At 39.1% G+C, this 21,608-nt stretch overlaps 1 protein-coding gene across 1 annotated transcript in view; it reads left to right on the top strand.

Moving 5' to 3' along the window:
- The window catches only part of dnah6 (dynein, axonemal, heavy chain 6), a 74,455-nt gene that overhangs the window by 17,489 nt on the left and 35,358 nt on the right, over positions 1-21,608 (top strand). Inside the window, 20 exon segments of the mRNA XM_029433837.1 lie at positions 374-484; positions 640-765; positions 933-1,088; positions 1,980-2,141; positions 3,753-3,890; positions 4,698-4,865; positions 4,960-5,108; positions 5,660-5,669; positions 6,895-6,992; positions 7,294-7,420; positions 8,716-8,928; positions 9,015-9,086; positions 9,088-9,237; positions 9,322-9,444; positions 11,159-11,341; positions 12,416-12,559; positions 15,534-15,755; positions 18,424-18,571; positions 18,698-18,855; positions 21,102-21,233. Coding sequence (XP_029289697.1) covers positions 374-484; positions 640-765; positions 933-1,088; positions 1,980-2,141; positions 3,753-3,890; positions 4,698-4,865; positions 4,960-5,108; positions 5,660-5,669; positions 6,895-6,992; positions 7,294-7,420; positions 8,716-8,928; positions 9,015-9,086; positions 9,088-9,237; positions 9,322-9,444; positions 11,159-11,341; positions 12,416-12,559; positions 15,534-15,755; positions 18,424-18,571; positions 18,698-18,855; positions 21,102-21,233 — 2,790 coding nt within the window.

The raw sequence follows: 21,608 nt of genomic DNA, 5'->3' as shown, positions 1-21,608 counted from the left end.
TTTTAAAGAGAACCAGTGATTTCATATTCACACACTTTTGTGCTATTGTTTGTATTACACTCTTTGGATTTGCTTGGCAAAATTGTCAAGCCATCGTTACATATAGTTACCAATACATTTTACCTTTACAAATATATTATTTTACAAGCTATGGGAACTGTTGTGATTCTCTTGTTTGGTCACTTTCAAGAGCTAACCAAGACATAAGTCAATATTCAGCTTTTGTCTAAAGCTTTGATGGATTTAGCAATTGATTGCTTTCATTTCAGCTAATGCTTTGTGCTCAACCTTCTCTGTTATTGTACAGTGATTTAACTTCAGTGTGTGTGTGTGTGTGTGTGTGTGTGTGTGTGTGTGTGTGTGTGTCCACCAGGTGGTGCTGACTATCTCCCAGATGATGTGGTGCAGGGACATGGACGCCTGCCTGGATGGAGACCACGACCACTTCGCTGCCCTGCAGGAGTTTGAACTCACAAGCATTGATGTAAACCTCTTTAAAACTCTTCTGCTTGCTTTTCCCTCAACTTTCTGTTTAAAACAAATTTGATTGGACAAAACAAACAACTTGTGTTTGCCCGAGTTTTTAAAAACTTTATAACATAAACTTTTATAACCCGATATTGTTTGTGTAAATTCCAGAGGCTGAATGCTCTGGCGGCGTTGGTACGAGGAGTGCTGCCTACTTCACACCGTAATATCATCACTGCCCTCATCACCATCGATGTCCACGCCAGAGACATTGTCACAGATCTAGTCCACCAGAAGGTACAATAGTGCAAACACACACAGACACCTTCAAGCAGCTTACATATCGAGGTCTGTGCTTGGCGCTTGGTATGATAGGTGCAGGAAATTGACTGGGGATTTTCTGAATGATCGGAATGGTTTGTATCAACTCGTCACCTCAAAGTAACTTCAGCCCTCTTTTCCAGGTGGACACCAGGTCTAACTTTGAATGGCAGAGACAGCTACGCTACTACTGGGACCTGTACCTGGACACCTGTGTAGCCAAAATGGCTCTGTCCACTTACATTTACGGCTATGAATACCTGGGAGCCTGTCCTAGACTGGTCATCACACCACTCACTGTGAGTAGCACATGAATGCACTTTGATACTGAGACGCACACGTATGATCGATACATGTCTTATCAAGTCCCAACATTCATTTAACCCCTGTGTAACACCGAAACCTTTTTGTGCAATATGTTGAATACAGTGAGAGCGATCTGAGAACGTATTTCATCCTCAGTTAGACAAGCTTCCCTCAGTGGCAGAGCTTCATTACAAATATTGTTTGTAAACCCACAAACCTTTAGGGAAAAGACACAACCAAGCCACAAGCGTCCAAACTACTATAGGGAGAAAATAGTGTAGTGGCTGGTGAACAGTTCTAATACATTGCACTATATGTAAATTGCATATCGTAGTTTAAACACTAGATGTAGACTACATTTAGAGACATTATCTGGCACAGAAACCAACATTTTACCAGTTCTGCCTGTTCTGTTTATTACATCTTAATATTAGAATTACAGATTTGTATCTTACATCTACATTTGCATTGCTATCTCTATTTACTATTTACAGGTTTACACACAACATCATAATATTTTTGAGTTTATATTTTAGGCCATGCGCTGTAATCATTTCATTTAAGAGCAGCAGATGCAGTAATCATTTTTGTAATATGTGTGCGCACCAATAAACTACTGTAATTCAGTTATTTCAATTGGAAATGAATGATCTGTGCCACATGGGTTTTCTGGTGTAGGAACACTGATTTTCTTGCAGTGGAACTGGTTGAAAATGACACATTTATTATTGACTCCTCATATCTTTCTGTAACTGGCCCACAATCAAAACATTTTGACCACCTCTTGTCCTGGAGAAGCTCAAACTGTGAAAATGTGACAGAGAAACAGAATATTATGTGTGTCACTGTTCCTCAAACTGTCCTTTATCTCTCACCCTGCACAGGACCGTTGCTATTTGTGTCTGATGGGGGCGCTCCAGTTAGACCTGGGAGGAGCTCCAGCTGGGCCAGCAGGGACGGGCAAAACAGAGACCACCAAGGACTTGGCTAAAGCCCTGGCCATTCAGTGTGTGGTCTTCAACTGCTCTGATGGACTCGACTACAAGGTCAGACACGACACACTGCATTCATCTATAACACACATCCTTTCATTACACATTCTCTTTCCTGTGTTTGCAGGTCCACTCAGTTCTTAATGATTCCCCCCCTCCCCTCCTCCCCTTTTCCCCCCAATAACCAGTGGTGGTAGAAGTACTCCCATATTTTACTTACTTAGTATTACAGTGTGAAAAGACTTAATTAAATGTACAAAAGTAGCATCAAAATATACTTAAAGTACCAACAATTAAAGCATTTATTTAGTAGAATATTGTTACATTAATGTGTACTTCTCTTTAATATTGCAGCTGGCTAATTTATATTAATATAATATATATTAATGTAGCTTATGAGTTTCGCCCTGGGGATCAATAAAGTCTTATTGATATGATAATATTATTATTTATTTGCTATTTTTCTTAATCTGAATCTGGAGAGTAACTACAAGCTGTTGTATAAATGTAGTGGAATAAAAAGTACAATTGTTGCCTCTGAGATGTCGTGGAGTAAGTATAAAGTAGCATAAAATGGAAAAAGTACAAGTACCTTAAAATTGTTCATAAGTATAGTACTTGTTAGTTGCTTTCCAACTGTTTGAATGACAGTATCTCTGGAAGGCTCTGGCTCACTGACTGTACCGACTAAGTGATACCATTAGATGGCACTATTGCAAAAGCAGTCACGTGCGAAGTGCCGGTGAAAGCGCACATACGGAGCCGTTAACTGATGTCTGCTTCTAAAACATTGCCTGAAGCCACATTGTATCCTTTCCTCTATGTTCTTTAAGCAATTCTGTAACGTCTGCCTGCCCCATCAGTAGCTGTTTGAGAAACCAAAGATCATATGATAGGATGATAACAGGTATCATACTCTGGCCGATAGTAGTTAGTTATTGGTAGCGGACACCTGTGTATGACAGTTGGACAGGGCTTTGATTTAGCACTCAGTGGTTTCATGCTCTGCTCCACTGGCTTCGCACCATGTAACATTTAATTCTGCTGACAATGATTTATTAATAACTTAGAACATGTAGTTATTAGTAGTGAAAAAAAGATCTTGGTGTATTTCTACAATTAACTTAACCAGAAATAATTTACTATGAATAAAAAAACATGACATTTTTATCAGCATTATATATGTTTTAATGCATGTTGCTTTTGCTGTCTATTGGGTTAACATTCCTCTGAGACTTTGACTTCAATTACATCTTTTTCTCTCTCTCGTCACATTGTCCATAATTCATGTTTACTTTATACGTGCAAATGTCTTAATCTTTACAGCAGGGCGAAGAATTTACCATAAACAAATTGAGCCAGGGTTATATGTATAACCTTGAATTACAGTGACCTTTATATGCCCACTTTATTATTATTATTATTTGTCATTTAGCAGACGCTCTTATCCAACTTAGCAACTTGGAGTGAACTAACTACAGGGACAGTCTCCCCGGAGCAGCTCGGGGTTAAGTGCCTTGCTCAGGGGCACAACCACTACACCACCGCCACTTTATGAAACAATACTTCAAAATAGAAGTACTCTAGAAATGAAAGGCCAAACCGGCTGTATTATTTAACGCTGAACATTTCTTTCTCTTGTTTTGTCACACCTCTCTCTTCCAGATGATGGGGCGCTTCTTCAGTGGGCTTGCTCAGTCGGGCGCTTGGTGTTGTTTTGACGAATTTAATCGAATCGACATTGAGGTGTTGTCTGTCATCGCTCAGCAGCTCATAACCATACGAAACGCCAAAGCTAATAAGGTACACACACACACACACACACACACACACACACACACACACACACACACACACACACACACACACACCAAGTGATAAGGTGCTTTCACACTGCACGTATTCGCGTGAGTTGAACATTTTCAACTTGAGCAAAAAATGTGCGTGCCGCTGTGTCGCCGATCAGCATTAAGATTCTTCTCTGTCGTCACTGATGTCCTGCCGTTGTTGAATCTGAAAGGTAGGAAAGCGGTCGCCGTTGGACGTTATCACCAACACCCAGAGCTCTACAGTACCACATATTAGTAGAGAGACAGGATGTTTATACATGTATGTGTATAAACCCCAGACTGTCTATGGTACAAACAATAAAGTGGCATTGTATTTATGCCCAAGTGACATTATTTTGAGTGTTGATGTAGCTACATGTTAGCTTAGCCGAGCTGTGAGCAAAGCCATCTCCATTCAGAAACAAGCATTTTGAAAGTTTTTTGTTTATCGTTTTGTGGACAGACCTGACAACGCATTAATACAGGCTTTTTACTAATCGGTATCATTATGTAGTTGTTTCAGTAACCATTTGATATCTTTATTGAAATAAAATCATATACTATAGAGGTAAGCCCCGCCTCCTCCCCTGGCGTGAACGCACCATTACAGATCTTAAGAGTCACTTGACAATTAGACACTTGATTATCTTAAAACATCTGTACGTATGTATTTTGGAAATTCAACTATCTTCTCTTGTGTACACACACACAACACATAACACACATAACACACAAACAAACAAACAAACGAGAGCATCTCACTGAACTGTGTTCTACGCAGCTGTCAAGGTTTCAATTTGAGGGCCGGGAGATCAAGCTGGTGATGACGTGTGCTGCGTTCATCACCATGAACCCAGGCTATGCTGGAAGGACGGAGCTACCTGACAACCTCAAAGCTCTCTTTAGACCCATAGCCATGATGGTGCCGAACTACGCTCTCATTGCTGAGGTAAACGGCCTGTCTGCGTGTACGTTGTTGTAAAGATGCTTTCTTATTTGTTCCTATCTTTTTATCATTCCCTTGTTTCTCCGCCTCCCTCCAGGTGATTTTGTACTCAGAAGGATTCGAGTCCAGTAAGACCCTGGCGAGGAAAATGACCCAGATGTACAAGCTTTGCTCGGAGCAGCTGTCCCAGCAGGACCACTACGACTTTGGCATGAGAGCCGTCAAGTCTGTCCTTGTCATGGCAGGGTCAGAGCATCACACTCATGCATACACTGACACCAGAACGACCATTATAACTGTGACACTCACACATGCATAAATGTACTCGGTCTATTTAGCATTCATGTGAGGAATTTACTATGAGAGATTATTAATGAACTGAACACGTATACATGCAGCAAATAGTTAAATGCAAAAGCCTCAAAAGTTCCAGTAAAAGATAAATAAATATTTAGATAAATTCACAGGTACGGGCATGGGTAACAATTAACTAAATGCATGCAAGCATCGAGGGAGAACACAAATATGTTTTGTTTTTTTATGATGAAATCGGAAATGAAAAATGATTCAGCAGTATTTTTAGCATCTAAATCTGCTAATATTATCGAGCATAATAAGCCGACAGGATGTTTTGTGTTATTGTGAAAAGCCTGGCACTGATTGCGCGGAATATGCTCGCCATCCCTGCACCGAACGCTGCCGGTGAAAGAGACTTTCCCTCGACTGTGATTCGAGAACGGAGAATGCGACTCAAACCGGTGTAAAAATAAAGCACCTTAAAGTGAGTGACTGTGTAGCAGCCTGTGTGTGTAATCATGGGTCTGGTCGCAGGTCTTATATTACCGGGTCGGGTCCAGATTGGAATTAGAGATAATTGCGGGTTACTGGTCGGTTCCGTTACTGAGCTTTGCAAAACTGAACCTATGCAGGACTCTGATTCAGATTAGAGGGTAAAAGCCTCTGACTCTTAGAAATGATCCCATTCTTTCTTGTTGTAGCTACAGTTGATAAAAGACAACATACATTTCTTCACTTAGGAAGAGATGAAGAATGAGAGTTAGCAGACAAAAGAAAGACAGCTGTTCCTGGTCTGCGTGGGTGAATGAATAGATTTGAATGGATTTCCACGGGAAGAAAAAGGGACTTGAACGCAGTGATTGTTTTTGCAGCCTTAAATCGGAGTGAAAATGGTGAAGACACAGCACTGTGGAAATGTTTGCACAATTAAAGGCTGTAAATCAATCGGCGTGCTCCATTTCCCTTGGAGATGTGCTGTCCTAGAACTGAGGAGCACCTGATTCAGCTGTATGCTGGAAGATGCGCAGAGAACCCCGTTTTTATTTTTTACTAGATCTGAATGGCCTTTTGTAGTGAGAGTCGTGCTTTCTCCGGTTGGTTATTAGCTGAAGCTATTTGCTTGTGATTCATTGTCTGTCTCTGCCTACATGTTACTCCTGAGTCTGCTTGCTCCACGCTAAGCACACATTCATTATCTCCCACTCTAATGTCCCAAATGTTTTTTTATTTTTTATAATCGAGTGGAGCCAACATGTCATGAAGATCAGGTTGTGCAATATTGAATCATCAACTCATGTCCGCTGCTTTTTATCTTTATTACATCTCTACTTGTATTGGGTCTATTTTCCACTGATACATTTGCCCATTATAACGTAAATGTTCTAATGTTGTCGAATGAAAAGTGTTATTCGATTATTATTATTTTTTACAGATTTTCTTTGGTATGTTAATGCGTTTTTAATGAAACTGACTAGTTGATCGATGTAGTTGGTCGTGAACAACATGTAGAGGATTGTTCTGCAGTATCACCAAGACGTAGTGAGGAATGAAGAAAATAAGAATAAAGAAACAAGTAAACAGACCGATGACCTAAAGAAGATACATCCAGAATAAAGCTTGCTTTCTACAATCTGAGGATAGCTTATGTCATATCGTAGATATTTGTGCACAGTTGATATCAAATGCATATAATTGAACAATATAATGTAACAATGTGTGTTCTTAGGTCTCTAAGAGAGAAAACCCCCACCTCAGTGAGGACGTGGTTCTTATCAGAGCCCTGAGGGATTCCAACCTGCCAAAGTTCCTCACTGACGATGCTGTGCTGTTTGGGTAAGCCTATCATACTGGTCTTACTTCTGGTTCTCCGAATGCACACACAATACTGAAAAATAACAAGGCATTAGTATTTTACACTGCCTACACAAATCAGATCATTTTCAATGAGAAAAAAGGTGTGTTGTTTCTTTATGTGCGTACATGTAAAAACAATAATTCTCTAGTGTGTGTGTGTGTGTGTGTGTGTGTGTGTGTGTGTGTGTGTGTGTGTGTGTGTGTGTGTGTGTGTGTGTGTGTGTGTGTGTGTGTGTGTGTGTGTGTGTGTGTGTGTGTGTGTGTGTGATGCCCTCTACAGTGGTATCTTATCCGACCTCTTCCCTGGTGTGAGTATTCCCGAGCATGACTACGGCGTGCTACACACCACCATCCTGGAGTCTCTGGTTAAGCGAAACCTACAGCCATTGGCTTCCATGACCAAGAAGGTACAAGGGGGGGGGGGGATTTTTTATTTCTTCATGAATAATTTTATTTCTGTAAAATACTTTGCATGTATACATTTTAAAAGACAATGCTGGTATTATTCTTACCATCAACAAATCCCATTAAAATACAAAACAACCAATGTGTTAGTTCATCCCTTATGAGTTGCTGGATGCAATAATTTTTTTACAATTTTCTTGCTGATATATTTTGAATATTGAATAATTTCCCACATTTGAGAGATTTAGATTCAGTACTATGAATTATATTTAAAATTTAGATATTTTTTTTTTTTTACAAATAAAGATATTGTTACCAATTACATTTAACATGTTGTTTTACATGATTTTCTGTTTTAAATATGAGGAAAATTAGCTAAGTATTAAAAATATAGCAGCGAGGAAAACTAACCAAATTTTCATGTTTGGCTCCCAAAAATCCCTCAGTACTTCTTAACTTCTCTACCCTGTCTGTGACCAATCTCAGCCCCAAGCCCACATCTGGACACTGTAGACTGGAGTTAATGGAGTTAATTGAGCATTGGTGGAGGATTATTTTCAGCTATGGTTTAATTCAAATGTGGTGTGCTGCGGAGTATTTACAGCACCAGCACAGTATATGTGAGATTAACTCTAAATAAACTACGGTGCTTATGTGATCACACTGACAAGAAAAATCACATGTCACAAGTAGGCACAGGAAGTCTTCCACTTATCACAGGGTCAGCTGTTTGATCCTCAGAGCCTTCTGTCTACATGTCGAGGAGTCATCCTTGAGAAACACACTGAGCTCATTGTTGCCCACAATCATTAGGCCGATGCTGGGGAGCTTGCCAGTTTGTGTGTAAATGGATTCATGGGAGGCAAATTGTAAGTGCTATAGATAAAAGCACTATATACAATATATATGTAGTCTATTCACCATTCAGTAATGTCTGTTTTATAATAGTTGTTGAACAACATTGGAGGTCTATGGCACAGGGGAATGTGCTATTTGAAGCTTTGACCACACAGGCAACAGCAGTTAATAAGATCAATGTGTTGTGTTTTGTATTTTCATCAGTTTCGTTAGCAATAATAAAAATGACAGAATATTGCCAGCCAAGGGTTGTAACCCAAATTACAAAAATAGGACAAGGCACTGCAATATAATGCTGGTGAATAGAATCCAGATGCTTTGTGTTTGTTTCACTTTGATACAGTAGTAAACCTGTATGCATTGAAGTTTTGTAAAACAGGTCAATCCTCAAACATGTCTTCACTTCTCTCCTTTCCACTTCTTCTTGTTGTGCGACCAGGTGATCCAGCTGTATGAGACCATGTTAGTGCGTCATGGTGTCATGCTGGTGGGGCCTACTGGTGGAGGTAAGACCACCGTCTATAGAATCCTGGCAGACACACTGGAGACTCTCCATCGCACGGAGCGCAAGGCGAACAACCCCTTCTATCAGCACGTCAAGACCTATGTTCTCAACCCCAAATCTGTCACAATGGGAGAGCTCTACGGAGAGGTACTGTAAGACAAGAGAAGAAATGACACCACAGCATCTTCACGTTCTTCTCTCTCTACATTCATGGTTTTCCTCAACCCTTACAGGTTAACACATTAACACTGGAGTGGCGTGACGGACTGATGGCGCTGAGTGTCCGACACGCGGTCAACGACTACCAGCGACGACCACAAGTGGGTGATCTGCGACGGGCCGGTGGACGCCCTGTGGATTGAGAACATGAACACGGTGCTGGATGACAACAAGATGCTCTGTCTGGCGAACAGCGAGCGAATCAAACTCACTCCATCCATACACATGGTGTTTGAGGTTAGAGCTGTCGGAGCGGTTCTGCAGTATTCTTCCCTCCTGGATCAGCTTATCTCATTTTATTTCATTAAATGTGTTTTCCAGGTCCAGGACTTGGCTGTGGCATCTCCAGCCACCGTCAGTCGCTGTGGGATGGTATATATTGACCCAAATGAGCTCAAGTGGATGCCCTATGTCCAGACGTGGATCAGCAATCTAGGAGCCAAGGTTGTACATATTGTATCTGTGTTCCCAGATCTTTTATATCAGTTTTTGATGCAATGCTTTTGAAAGTTTGCTCATTGTAATAGAGGATCTAATCTCATCTCATTCTGTATTCTCTGTGTGGTAAACGTGGCTGTGTGTGCACTGCTACATGAATGGTAATGTGCCTATTCAGGCATTACAAGAAGAAAAAACCTAAGCTTCAGCATAAACGTTGATGACGGCACATCACATCAAAGTTTACAGCTTGCAACATTATCCCTGAGCCTGTTAGGGTGACTTGACACCACAGTGAGAGCCGGTCATCTCTCCCCACACATTTGAACTCTCTGTACATCTCTCCGTCTCTCTCAGTGTCTGATTGACTGAGGCTAGTCTGTTTGTTCAGAGTATATTTATCTGAGCAATTGTCATATTTGTTTGTTGCTTGCAATGGTGGAAGAAGTACTCGGATCTTTTACTTAAGTAAAAGTAGAAATACTATAGTGTGAAAATACTCCATTACAATTAAAAGTCCTGAATTTAAAATGTAATTTAAGAAGAAGTCCATAAGTATTATCAGCAACATGTATTTAAAGTATCAAAAATAAAAGCAGTCAGTATGCAGAATAGCTCTTTTCACAATATTATATTATTATAGGGTATCAATACTCTTAACACCAACTCATACATGTAAGAGCATTTTAATGTTGTAGTTTGTCAATGTGGAGACAATGTTATATACTTTTAAAAATACTGGGTACATTAGTAGTACTGCGTCATATTATATAAATGATAAAATGGCATGAAATTGAAATACTCAATTATAGTATGACTGTATTTAAGTACCGTACTTGAGTAAATGTACTCTTGTTACATTCCACCACGGCTTGCTTGTGTAGTCTTCCTTCCTTGTTTGTGCCTTCTCCTGTTTTCACTCCACATTCATCTCCCACCTTCGAGTATTTCAACCTCTCCATTAAGATACTTTAATCTAACAAGCAACTTCTTTAGGCGAGGGATTTTCTTTCCTCAGTATAAGCATCGCATCGTGTTTTGTCTGGGATAACTTTGATTACACGTTGTTATTAGAGTTTTAAATTTGTTTTGTATTGATTTCTACTTAAGCTATTTTAACTGCGCGAGTCTGTGTCTCTGTCTCTCTTGAGGACAGAAAAGCATCGCCCGTACCAATTCCAATTATCTGTCTCTTTGTTTTTTCTGTCTCTCACACTCTCCTTCAAATGAGTAGCTTGTGTACAATTGCCATTCAAGGAAAAGGCTTATAAAACATTTTGGGAAATAAGCTTATTCCTTTTCTATTTCTATTTTCTAAAATAACTTACCCAATGCATTGATGAATTAACGTAACGCAGATCAGGATAGCGACACCAACAACCCAAAAAACATGATGAAGTGTCTGGTAGCTAGCAACGACATGGGCAAATGTTTTATGTTACAATATACATTTGGGCAAAATTGTCCCTAAAAGTGTGTAATTGATGTAGTTTTATTCTTCAATTTTGGTTATTGTAAAGTTGGTCTTAAATGTCTTTTCGAGTAGCATTAAAATATTACATTTCACTTGCCTTAAGCTGTAGAAACCCTGCATATAACTAAGTCAAACTAACTAAGTTGCCTCAGTGATAATGTAGATACAACGTCTACTTAAAGATAACTGAATAACCTCACCCTCCTCTGCCTTCATCTATCTCTTCACTCAATGCCGTCTCTCAAGCTCCCAGACCCGGTGCAAACATACCTGCTGGAGCTGTTTGAGCAGTATGTGGAGAAGGGTCTTCAGTTCGTGTTGAAACGTTGCACCCAGGCAATTCGACAAGTGGACATCAGTAAAGTCACCACTCTGTGCTCCCTGCTGGAGGCCCTGCTGCTGGGGAAAGGAGGGCCACACCTTCAAATGGTACATTAAACACAAGATTTAACTGTCACTTTAGTCTATTTCGGTCCTCTCAAGTGCCACACAGCGCCCGACTATTAGTGCAAATGAGGACATTTTTGCAATAACTCAGCGATGTATTAGAAAGTGTTGGTTTGGGCAAGGTCAGAAGACAAAGGCAGCTCCTCCGCTTAAAGGGGAACTGTTGGAAAAATATTCCCAATAACGCTACGAAGTCAGGATTCAAATAAAATAAAAGGTTTAATCAATATTCTTGCAAGAAGGAGCCGAGTGATTCATACGAAGATGATCAAACTCACACACGTACAGGTTTGTAAGATCTGCTGTGTTGCTCAGAGAACAACTGTCTCTGCTTCTACATATATACACAAACATCAAAGGACAAACTTATTCAGATTGGAGGGGTCAAAAGGAATGAATTTACAGAGATCAAAAGGAACACATCTATTCAGAGAGATCGTCTTTGATGTTTATTACTTGTTAACAGTAAATAACAGATGTGCTGATCCATCACCTGATGACTGTTCTTTTATTGCTCTACAGTTCCTCAGCACTTTGTCCCCTGCTGTGTTTATCCCCCAGTTTAACCTCTTGCCTTTTGCTGTGTTAATTACTTAGTTACTAGATTCCCATCAGGAACACAAGCTCAACTAAGAATTCCAATATGTTATTACCATGACCTAGGACATTTCAATCCATGTGCTACTCTCTCTCTCAAAGCGAGAAACCAGAGAAGTAAGTGTAAAGTCTGGAGCTTTTCCATAGACAATGAATGGGAGACCTACAATATGTTTGTATTCCTTTTTATACCCAAATGAGCTTGATCTATTGTAGTGTTCTCAGTTTTGAAACATAAAATGAACCTGTACCTGTTCTGTATACTCAGAACATTCCCCTGGCTGTCTTAGACCATAGGAGTAACCCCTTCAAACCAACCACGACACCAATACCTTAAAGATGATTAGAACCCACAAACGCATAAAGTAAATGTAAGATATGTGTATACATCATTTTTTAACCATTACTAACCAAGCTTCTTCCCTTTTGTTATGTGTATCTGTATGTGTGGTTTGTTAGGATTCCAACCATCTCAACAGTATATTATGCCAGACCTTCATTTTTTGCTACCTGTGGGCAGTCGGCGGAAACCTGACCAGTTCTCACTGGGATGCTTTTGACACCTTTGTCAGACAGCAGTTTGAAGGCAACAACAATTCTAAGGTATGCACCTGTGCACATGGCCACGGAAACATACAGAGATAGATTAGAGTGAGTGAGTTTGACAGGATGGAGGGTTTTCTTGGACTATATGTTCATAACACACTGACATGCATAAAGACAAAGATGTGTCTCACTTGTACGGAAGCCTTGAGAGGAAAGTGAGAGAACAAATTCTGATTCTCATTTCTAGTCGGATCTAAATAGTTTTCTCTCCTGTGTTAACAAAAAATTTGATTGTGAAAAATTGGATATTGATCAAATTTCCAGCCAAAACAAAGACATGGCAGTAATGTTGCATTACTTGCTAACACACAATACCTTGTACGTTGTGTTTTAGAGTACATGAAGAAATTAAAACAAGGAAAAATGATCCTGGCAAAACGTTTTATTTCACATGGCCACAACACATTTTGAGGAAAAAAAACTATTTAGATCAGACTCAGAAAATGGATCGCAACAATAATGTTTTTGTTCCTCACTTTCTTCTCAGGGCTTTCATACTCATGTCCAGTGCTGCTGTTAAAATTCTGCTCTGCCACTCAGGGCTTTTTTAAAATTTAAATCCCATATCTATTTTACAGAGTCAAATCCATTTACCAACGAATTTGCTGGTATTAACATGAAATATGGGAAAAGGCCTGAAGGGTTAGCTCATATTCTATTACATCAAAGTACTCTTGGCACTGGATGTATCGAGCTGGAGCACATAGAGTCTGAAAGAGGATTATTCTCTATGATATCAGTCACTCTGAAATGAAGACATTATTAAACGGGTAGTTCGTACTTTTTGAAGTGGGGTTGTTTGAGGAACTTATCCTACGGTAGATGTCGGTCGGCACACCCCCAGTTTGGAGAAACAGACTGAAGTAGCAGCACGGAAGCTAAGCAATGTACTGCTGTTTACGACACAGGGGGCAGCAGTAGCAAAACATATTTTAGCAATTTAAAAGAAGGCCCACCTAAAAATAACTAATTTTCACCGCTACACTGTCCCGCCAGACACCCCTTTCCGACACAAAACTGAAAGCCGGTACATCCAGCTATGCTCTCTTCAGAGCCTACAGACTCCTTTGACGAAAACCGTAATCTTACTTCGCAGAACACGGGAGTTGCTGGTCTATCGCTGCCTCGATCGGTTTGTTAGTTTGTGTTATTAGTGTTTTAAAGGGGATGGTTTCGAAATAAAGCTGTGAAAATATTCTAAATTTAGTGTACACATATACTGATAATGATTGGAAGGTTGGCCCTTTTTTTTAAATTGCTAAAATAAGTTTTTTATGCTGCCCCCGTCCACAGCATTACATTGCTTAGCTCCCGTCCTGGTACTCCTGTCTGCTTCTCCAAACTGAAGGTGTGCTGGCCGGCATTTACTGTAGTTTATACACGGACTATGCATAAGTACCTTATATCACCCCACTTCAAAAAATCCAAAATTTCCCTTTCAAAAAAGAGGATCCATATTGTATATTTTATTATCACCTCCAGTGGGTTCCAGGGACCATATTGGAAAGATACATCAGATAGAATTATGAGCTTTGTGCCAAGGTTATAAAAGGCCATTGCATATATCCTACCTTGACAACTTTGCAGAATTATAAATTGGTGGCTATAGAATGGTAGAGATCGTTTTAATTAGGAAAGAAGGTACTGAGAAATAGATGATGGAAGGTGGGGGCTGACATGAGTCATTCAGCCTGACAGGAAATGGAAAGTTAAGTGTTTGAGCAAGGTTTGTCTTGGCAGGCACTAGTGGCAGATTATTAAGGGAATGCCTTACTGACAGAGGCACAACACAGCAGGCGAGGAACATGACTCACTTACCTGATGGTGGAGGGAGCGTGTAAGTGAAAGGTTCATGGAGGCTGAAAAGAGTCATGTGCAACATGCCACATGCTTCTACATCTGTTCATCTGTCTGTGCATAAGGAGCTGAGGTTGTTGTTATTCCAGCAATTTTAATATTATTTAGATCAGAGAACTGTTTGTGTGTTTACCATTAGATGAAACCAGTGTAGCAAGCTCCCAGCTGTGAAGTTTGAGGGGGAACAAAATGCACACCCACGCGCACACACACACACACACACACACACACACACACACACACACACACACACACACACACACACACACACACACACACACACACGTCAGTAACAGCAGGATTCGGGGAAATAAATATAACAGACAAATACTCATTTACATGCCGCAGGGAAAATGTGCCACATAACATAGACTACAATCATACATACATAACATCTAATGAAGGCACTTGAAGGTTATCTTTTGTAAAGATCATTACACTATATTTTACGATTTACGATTAGGGCCATTATAAGTAAAAAATGAAATAAATAAATATATATATAGTTCTAGTATATATATATATATATATATATATATATATATATAGTTCTAGTATGTATGTATATATATATATATATATATATATATATATATATATATATATATATATAGCATATATATATATATATAGCATAGTTCCTCATGCTCAAAAGCTATCACCTCATCCAGATCAGTGTGTTGTTTTCTTCTGAATACACCTGATTCACAGCAAAGTGTCTTCAATGTCTGTATGATTATGATAATATGGTATTTCCTTAATGCTAAATGTAATTTGTTTAGGTGTGATGGGGTTGATTCAATCTTTCCAAGTGAAGTGATGTTGTGTCTTGATGGAAAAAAACCCACATTTTCTTTCCAGTTTCTTTCCTGCAAATAATGACTGAAATAATAATCCTTTAGAGAATATTCTTATTTTTTCCTCGTAAATTTGCCACTTTAATCTCAGAGAATATCCACTTTTGTTTCTCGTAATTTCTGCCTTAGATCTTGGATATTTCTGTGGAATATTTTTTAACCTACAATGGCCCTAATACGTCATCGCAATATTTGCCTAGTTTGTGTGTGTATTTTCATGTATGTCAACTAATTGTGCATTCATGTGAGCCCTATAGCTCCCGAAGAATGTTACCCTGTGGAGCGTGTACATGAACTTCAATCACAAACGTCTGGAGCCGTGGGAGGCGATAATCCCGCCATTTAAATACAACAGCGAGCAGCCCTTTTTTGAGATGCTGGTCCCCACCACAGACACCGTCCGCTACGGCTACCTGATGGAGAAACTGCTATCTGTGCGACGTTCTGTGCTCTTCACTGGCAGCACTGGAGTGGGGAAGGTAAGCATTCATGGATACAGTAGGAACTGTGGCAATGCCGTGACATACTGTACTTTTAATCGTAGCACACTGATAGGTATAAGTAATCTATTAAGAAAACCCAGATTTAGCATTATGTTGATAATTATTTTCCCACTTGTGTCCTTAAGAAGACACTTAAAGGGCATCTGGGTTGTACAGAGTAAACATCACAGGCCCACCACAGCTGAAACCTGGTCTCACGCCCCAGCTGCTGTGCAGTGAATACAGTGTCACTGCCAGTTGTAGTGTACTAGGAGTAGAAGCATCATGGAGAAAATCATCCATCCTTTTATCTCTTCTAGCCTGGATTATCGTAATTGCTTATTTTCTTATTTTAGCAAAGCTGCAATTGCTCGACTTCAATTGGATCTGAACACAGCATATTATCCCCATTCTGGCCCACTTACATCGGCTTCCAGTGTGCTTCAGAATTCAGTTGAAGATGCTCCTGATCACATTCCTCAATTTATAAATGTATTACTGAATACTCTGCATTAAGATTACTCCGATGTTCTGACCAATTGCTCCGACACATCCCATAGTTCAGATCAGAACAAAGTGCTTGTACCGTTTTACCTCCAACACTATGGAATCGCCTCCACCTTACTGTCGGGTCAGCAGAGTCTGTGCCACATTTCAAACAGCTTTAAAAAAAAAAAAACTCCTATAAGTTTGTTGCTTCCAATTCCTTTTGGTTTTATTTGTCTTTTAATTGTTTTGTTTGCTATATTGTTTTTATTGTTGAGTATCAGTTTCCATTTTATAAATGGTTTATGTGTTTTCATGCTGTTTATTATGCATTTTTATTATTAATTGTTAAAGCACTTTGGAACTGCTGTTTTTGAAAAGTGCTATACAAATTACATTTACTTACTTACTAACTTACTTACTTACTAACTAACTTACTTACTTACTTACTTACTTACTTACTTACTTAATAACTTACTAACTTATTCACTAACTTACTAACTTATTCACTAACTTACTAACTTACTTTCTTACTTACTTACTAACTTACTTACTAACTTACTTACTTAATAACTTACTAACTTATTCACTAACTTACTTACTTACTAACTTACTAACTTACTAACTAACTTACTTACTAACTTACTAAATAACTAACTAACTTACTAACTTACTTATTTAGTTACTTACTAACTTACTTAGTTACTTACTAACTTAGTTACTAACTTACTAACTTACTTACGTACTAACTTACTTCCTAACTTACTGATTGATTATTTCCTTTAGTTCAGTTTATTTGTGCACATCTTTACCCAAGCATTCAACCAGCCTACCTTTGAAACTGCTTTCAGGTGCTAGAGATCATGACTAAAGGAGGGCTAAAAATACATACTTCAATTATTAATCCAACCAAATCTATAATTGATGCACCTATTCAGGTAAACTTTCAAATACAAGAAACACAATGGTTGTAGAGATCATTGCAACATCCATATGAAATACCCCAGAAATGAGCTGGGTTTCTACTGAAGGGCTGTTCTCTTGTGCTAAACCATCGATTATCAAATATTGGTTAAGAAAAAAATCCAAGAGAATTATTTTTAAAAGTGTTTGCAACTAAAGGCCATGTCACACATATCCGTATGACAGAAGCGTATGCCGGCGCATACGAAATATCGGCAATAGGTTGATATAAATGAAGGGTAAGCCAGACATACACAGTTCCGTATGGCAGAAACATGCCAGCGTATATGAAAATTAGCTAAATATGTGTCAGAGTCCAACTTTTCCACAGCAGTGTTGTAACTGACGTATACATAACGAATACATAACTAATTATTATACGTATGTCAAACATTGATAGCGTATCACTTACCTATTTAAAACGTATCAGAGCGTCTGGCCAACGGAGCTGGAAAAGTGCCATTTGGTTCACGTCATGCTGATGCTGGAGAACGGCTAACATGCTGAGCGCTAGCTGTACTGTAGAAACACGTTTAATAAGTTACTCCGTCGTCAGGCATTATCTTAACATAGGGTAGGAATAGGGTATCCACTCGTTATCAATAAGTTGGTTGTAGGATTCACCGACGTAGCCTATATCTAACGTTCCTCTAACATAGTCACGTAGGTATTCACGTACGTATTCACGTACTATATTTACGTAGGTAAATATTCAACTACGTATTCCGTATTCACGTATGTCTAACGTAACGTCTGCATAACTTATGAAGCACACGTCGGGTACGTCCGGTAATTTTGAACATGCTCAAAATATCAGCGTTCAACAACGCACCCCAGCGTAACACAGTGAGCTCTTAACGAATACTACTTATACCTTATATCAACGTAAACCAGCTTGTTGCCGATATTTTGTATACGCCATATCTTTGTACATCTTATGCATTTGTTGTGCATTCGTTTGATACATTTTGTATTAGTAAGTGATGCGCTATCAATAGGTTAAACATGCGTATCTGTATATGTTCACTTTTCCGATCCGATGAAAAGTTGGACATATTTGGACTCTGACATATTTTCGTATGCGCCGGCATACGTTTCTGTCATACGGATATCTGTGACAGGGCCTTTACGCACCTCTCAGTGTTACTGGTCCAACCATGTTAGACAGCAAGTTGTCAGTGTTATTGAAGTATTTGTATATGTCTGTCCCTTACAGTCAGTGGTGGCTCGAGGCCTTCTTAACAGAATCCAGGAACAGGTGGGATACCTCCCCGTCTACATCAACTTCTCGGCTCAGACCTCCTCCGCCCGCACGCAGGAGATCATTGAGTCCAAACTGGAGAAAAAGAGGAAAAACATTTTGGGTATTGGCTCACAGTTGCATAACCACACAACCATTCATATGCTGCTATGTAGAAAATATGTGCTAAAACATACAAAACCACTGTTATTGCTCTTGAATGAGACCGCTCGGTTGTTCCCCCCTGTAGGTGCTCCCGGTAACAAGAAGTTATTGGTCTTTGTGGATGACCTGAATATGCCCAAACTGGACAGCTATGGCTCTCAGCCTCCTATAGAACTCCTGCGTCAGTTCCAGGACTTTTCTGGCTTCTACGACAGAAACAAGTTTGTCTGGAAGGAGATTCAGGTATAAATGCAACACCTCCTCAACACCTACCTGAATGACACAATAGCATGTTTGCCAAAATAACATATTGTTTTAGGTTTAGGAAAAGATCAGGGTTTGGTTTAAAATAAGTATGTTTGTTACTTAACTTAATAAGCTGCTTACACATACAGCCGTTTTTGTGGAGGAGGACGTTCTGTATAAATGTAGACAAATGAGATGATCGTAACGGCACATTTGACAGTAATATTGTTTTGTGTGCCTTCGTCTGACTTTGGCTGCATGGAGTTCAGCAGATGGCTGTGTACTTCATTTGGCTGTCCCTTTTATGAAGCTACAAACAGTTAGACAGAGTAGTATGATGGCATATGTGGGCTTTTGTAGATAAAGAAGAAGAACAAAATATGGATCCGGGGTAGGAGGGTAATGATCCACGGAAAAACATATTTGTTATGGTATTAAATTTGTACATTTATGAGAAAAAACCCTATTTTCAGATTTCTTTCTCATGAATTTATGACATTATAATCTCAGAATATACACGTTATTTTCTCGGAAATGTATAAAATCCTGAATTTCTTCTCGGAAGATTACTTCTCTCTTCTGCCTCCTTTTTATTTCTCACTTCAATTGCCTTTATACACCGTCGTAGAGAAGATGCATCTTGCAAACAAGGCAGTTTTGGAGTTGTTGTGGACAGAATGTGTCTCACTGTTTCCTCTTTTTTCTAGTCTGTATGCTTAGCTAGGATAAAGCCTCCAGGAACTGTACTTACTGTATCACGCAGAGACGGAAATTGTATTGATGTTCTTATCTAACTCTGAGTGTGTTCGATAAAAACATCAATACAATTTCAGAGCAAAACAACCGTATTTCCCAAAAAGTGCCTTTTTTAATGTTGGATCGGTTTTGTGTTAAGTTAAAAAGTACATGTAGCTCTTTAGCTTTTACACAGTCAGCATCAACTCCATTGGTTTCTAGTTCTTTTAATGAAGTTATTCCATTTATATAAGAAACCCATTCATCTTGTGTGCCTGTGTGTGTTTGCATCTGGACCCATATTTGTATTATGTCTTGATATAACGTTTTCTGCATTTAACATGTGCTTTACAACCACACAACTCACTCACACACTCACAAGACTGCGTGCGATGTCTTACAGTATAATGTAGTAGAGTGTGTGCAGGTGTGGATGCGTGATGTTGGAGTTTCACAAAAGCAATACATTCATGCTCCTGATGCTCCATACCACTGCCTGCTCAAATAGAGATTTTGTTATTACTTTCCCTGGCAACATGTGTCTTATACTTTTCCTCAGAAAACAATATTACACATATTGCCCTTATGGATTTTTTTTATCTAAAGAAATGAACTTAACTATCTTCAGCTTTCCAGATGCTTCAGAGCAGTAGAAATATTATTATTGTTTACTGAACAGGTAATGAGTTTACATCAAGTCTGGCTCAATCAATCGCAAATTGAGAGAGTACTTAAAGTCAATATAGGGTTGCCTCATCTTGATGAACTGATCGTATCGGTTTCTCAGAAGATACGTTATTTTCCTTTATTCTTTTCTGAGAAGCATTTTGATCTTGTACTGCTACTGATATTAGGTAAGGTTGCCAAGTAAACACAACTCGGGCTCTAACGGAAAGGGGACGCCTATAACAGAGGACATGTTGTTCTGTTGTTCCACATCTAAAAACACATTTCCAAGGTGGAGCTGGTGAAGAAAAGTGAACCTTAAGTTAACGCTCGCACAAACAGTCTTAACACAGATCCTCCCTCAAGGCTTTCTCTATAGTCGTGTTTAAGTCTGATTCCCTTTCACACAGACGTCTTTGACATAAAGTCAGCACTGTTACCTCTTCACATTCTGTTGATGTTAGTTTATTGTTTTAATGTTTTAAGTGTATATTCTGGTATATCTTATACGTCAAACCCTTTAATGGCTTTTAAAGTCATTTTTCAAACTTTCTCCCGTCAAATGTGAGGATGTGCTGATTTTCTGTTTGATGTTATTGTGAATGGAATATATTTGGCTTTTGGACTGTTTGACAAAACAAGCAACAGGAAGATGTCACTTTGGGCATGTTTTGGACATTTAATATACTAAATTAAATGACAAATTAAGAAAATAATCAACAGACTCATTTTTAAAACATTTATGTTCTGCAGAATTCAGAAGACATTAGATGAAGTTTCTAATGGAAGACAAATTTGGCAAACTCTTTCCTGTCCACTCCTTTCTTCTTCTTCTCCTCCAGGAAATGACCATTGCCGCAGCGTGTGCTCCTCCGGGAGGGGGGCGCAATCTGGTGACCCCCCGATTCATTCGACACTTCAGCATGCTGTGTCTTCCCACACCCTCGGAACACAGCCTCAAGCAGATATTCAAAGTGACGAGACACACACACACACACACACACACACACACACACACACACACACACACACACACACACACACAGAATGATCTGAGAGAATGACCTATAAAGCTATACTCGGATCAAGGATATGACACAGACTTGTACAAAGACGGACAGTTACTTTTCCTTTGAAGTCATGACTGTTATTATATTATATTACTGCTTTAACCCTTGTGTGTGTCCCTAAAAAAAAGTTGCTCTGATGTCCATACATAGAGGACAAAAATTTCTGCGGCAAAAAGAACTGCCATACAATTATATATCAATATTATTAGAGGTAAACTTCAGTCCTGATCATTACTACTAAATAAAGCCCAAAAATGTAATTATTTTCAGTATACTATT

This window comes from Cottoperca gobio, chromosome 1 (genome assembly GCF_900634415.1).
Source record: "Cottoperca gobio chromosome 1, fCotGob3.1, whole genome shotgun sequence".
Classification (NCBI taxonomy): Eukaryota; Metazoa; Chordata; class Actinopteri; order Perciformes; family Bovichtidae; genus Cottoperca; species Cottoperca gobio.
The sequence above is the reverse complement of the archived record's forward strand: the minus strand, read 5'-3'. Positions and strand labels throughout refer to the sequence as shown.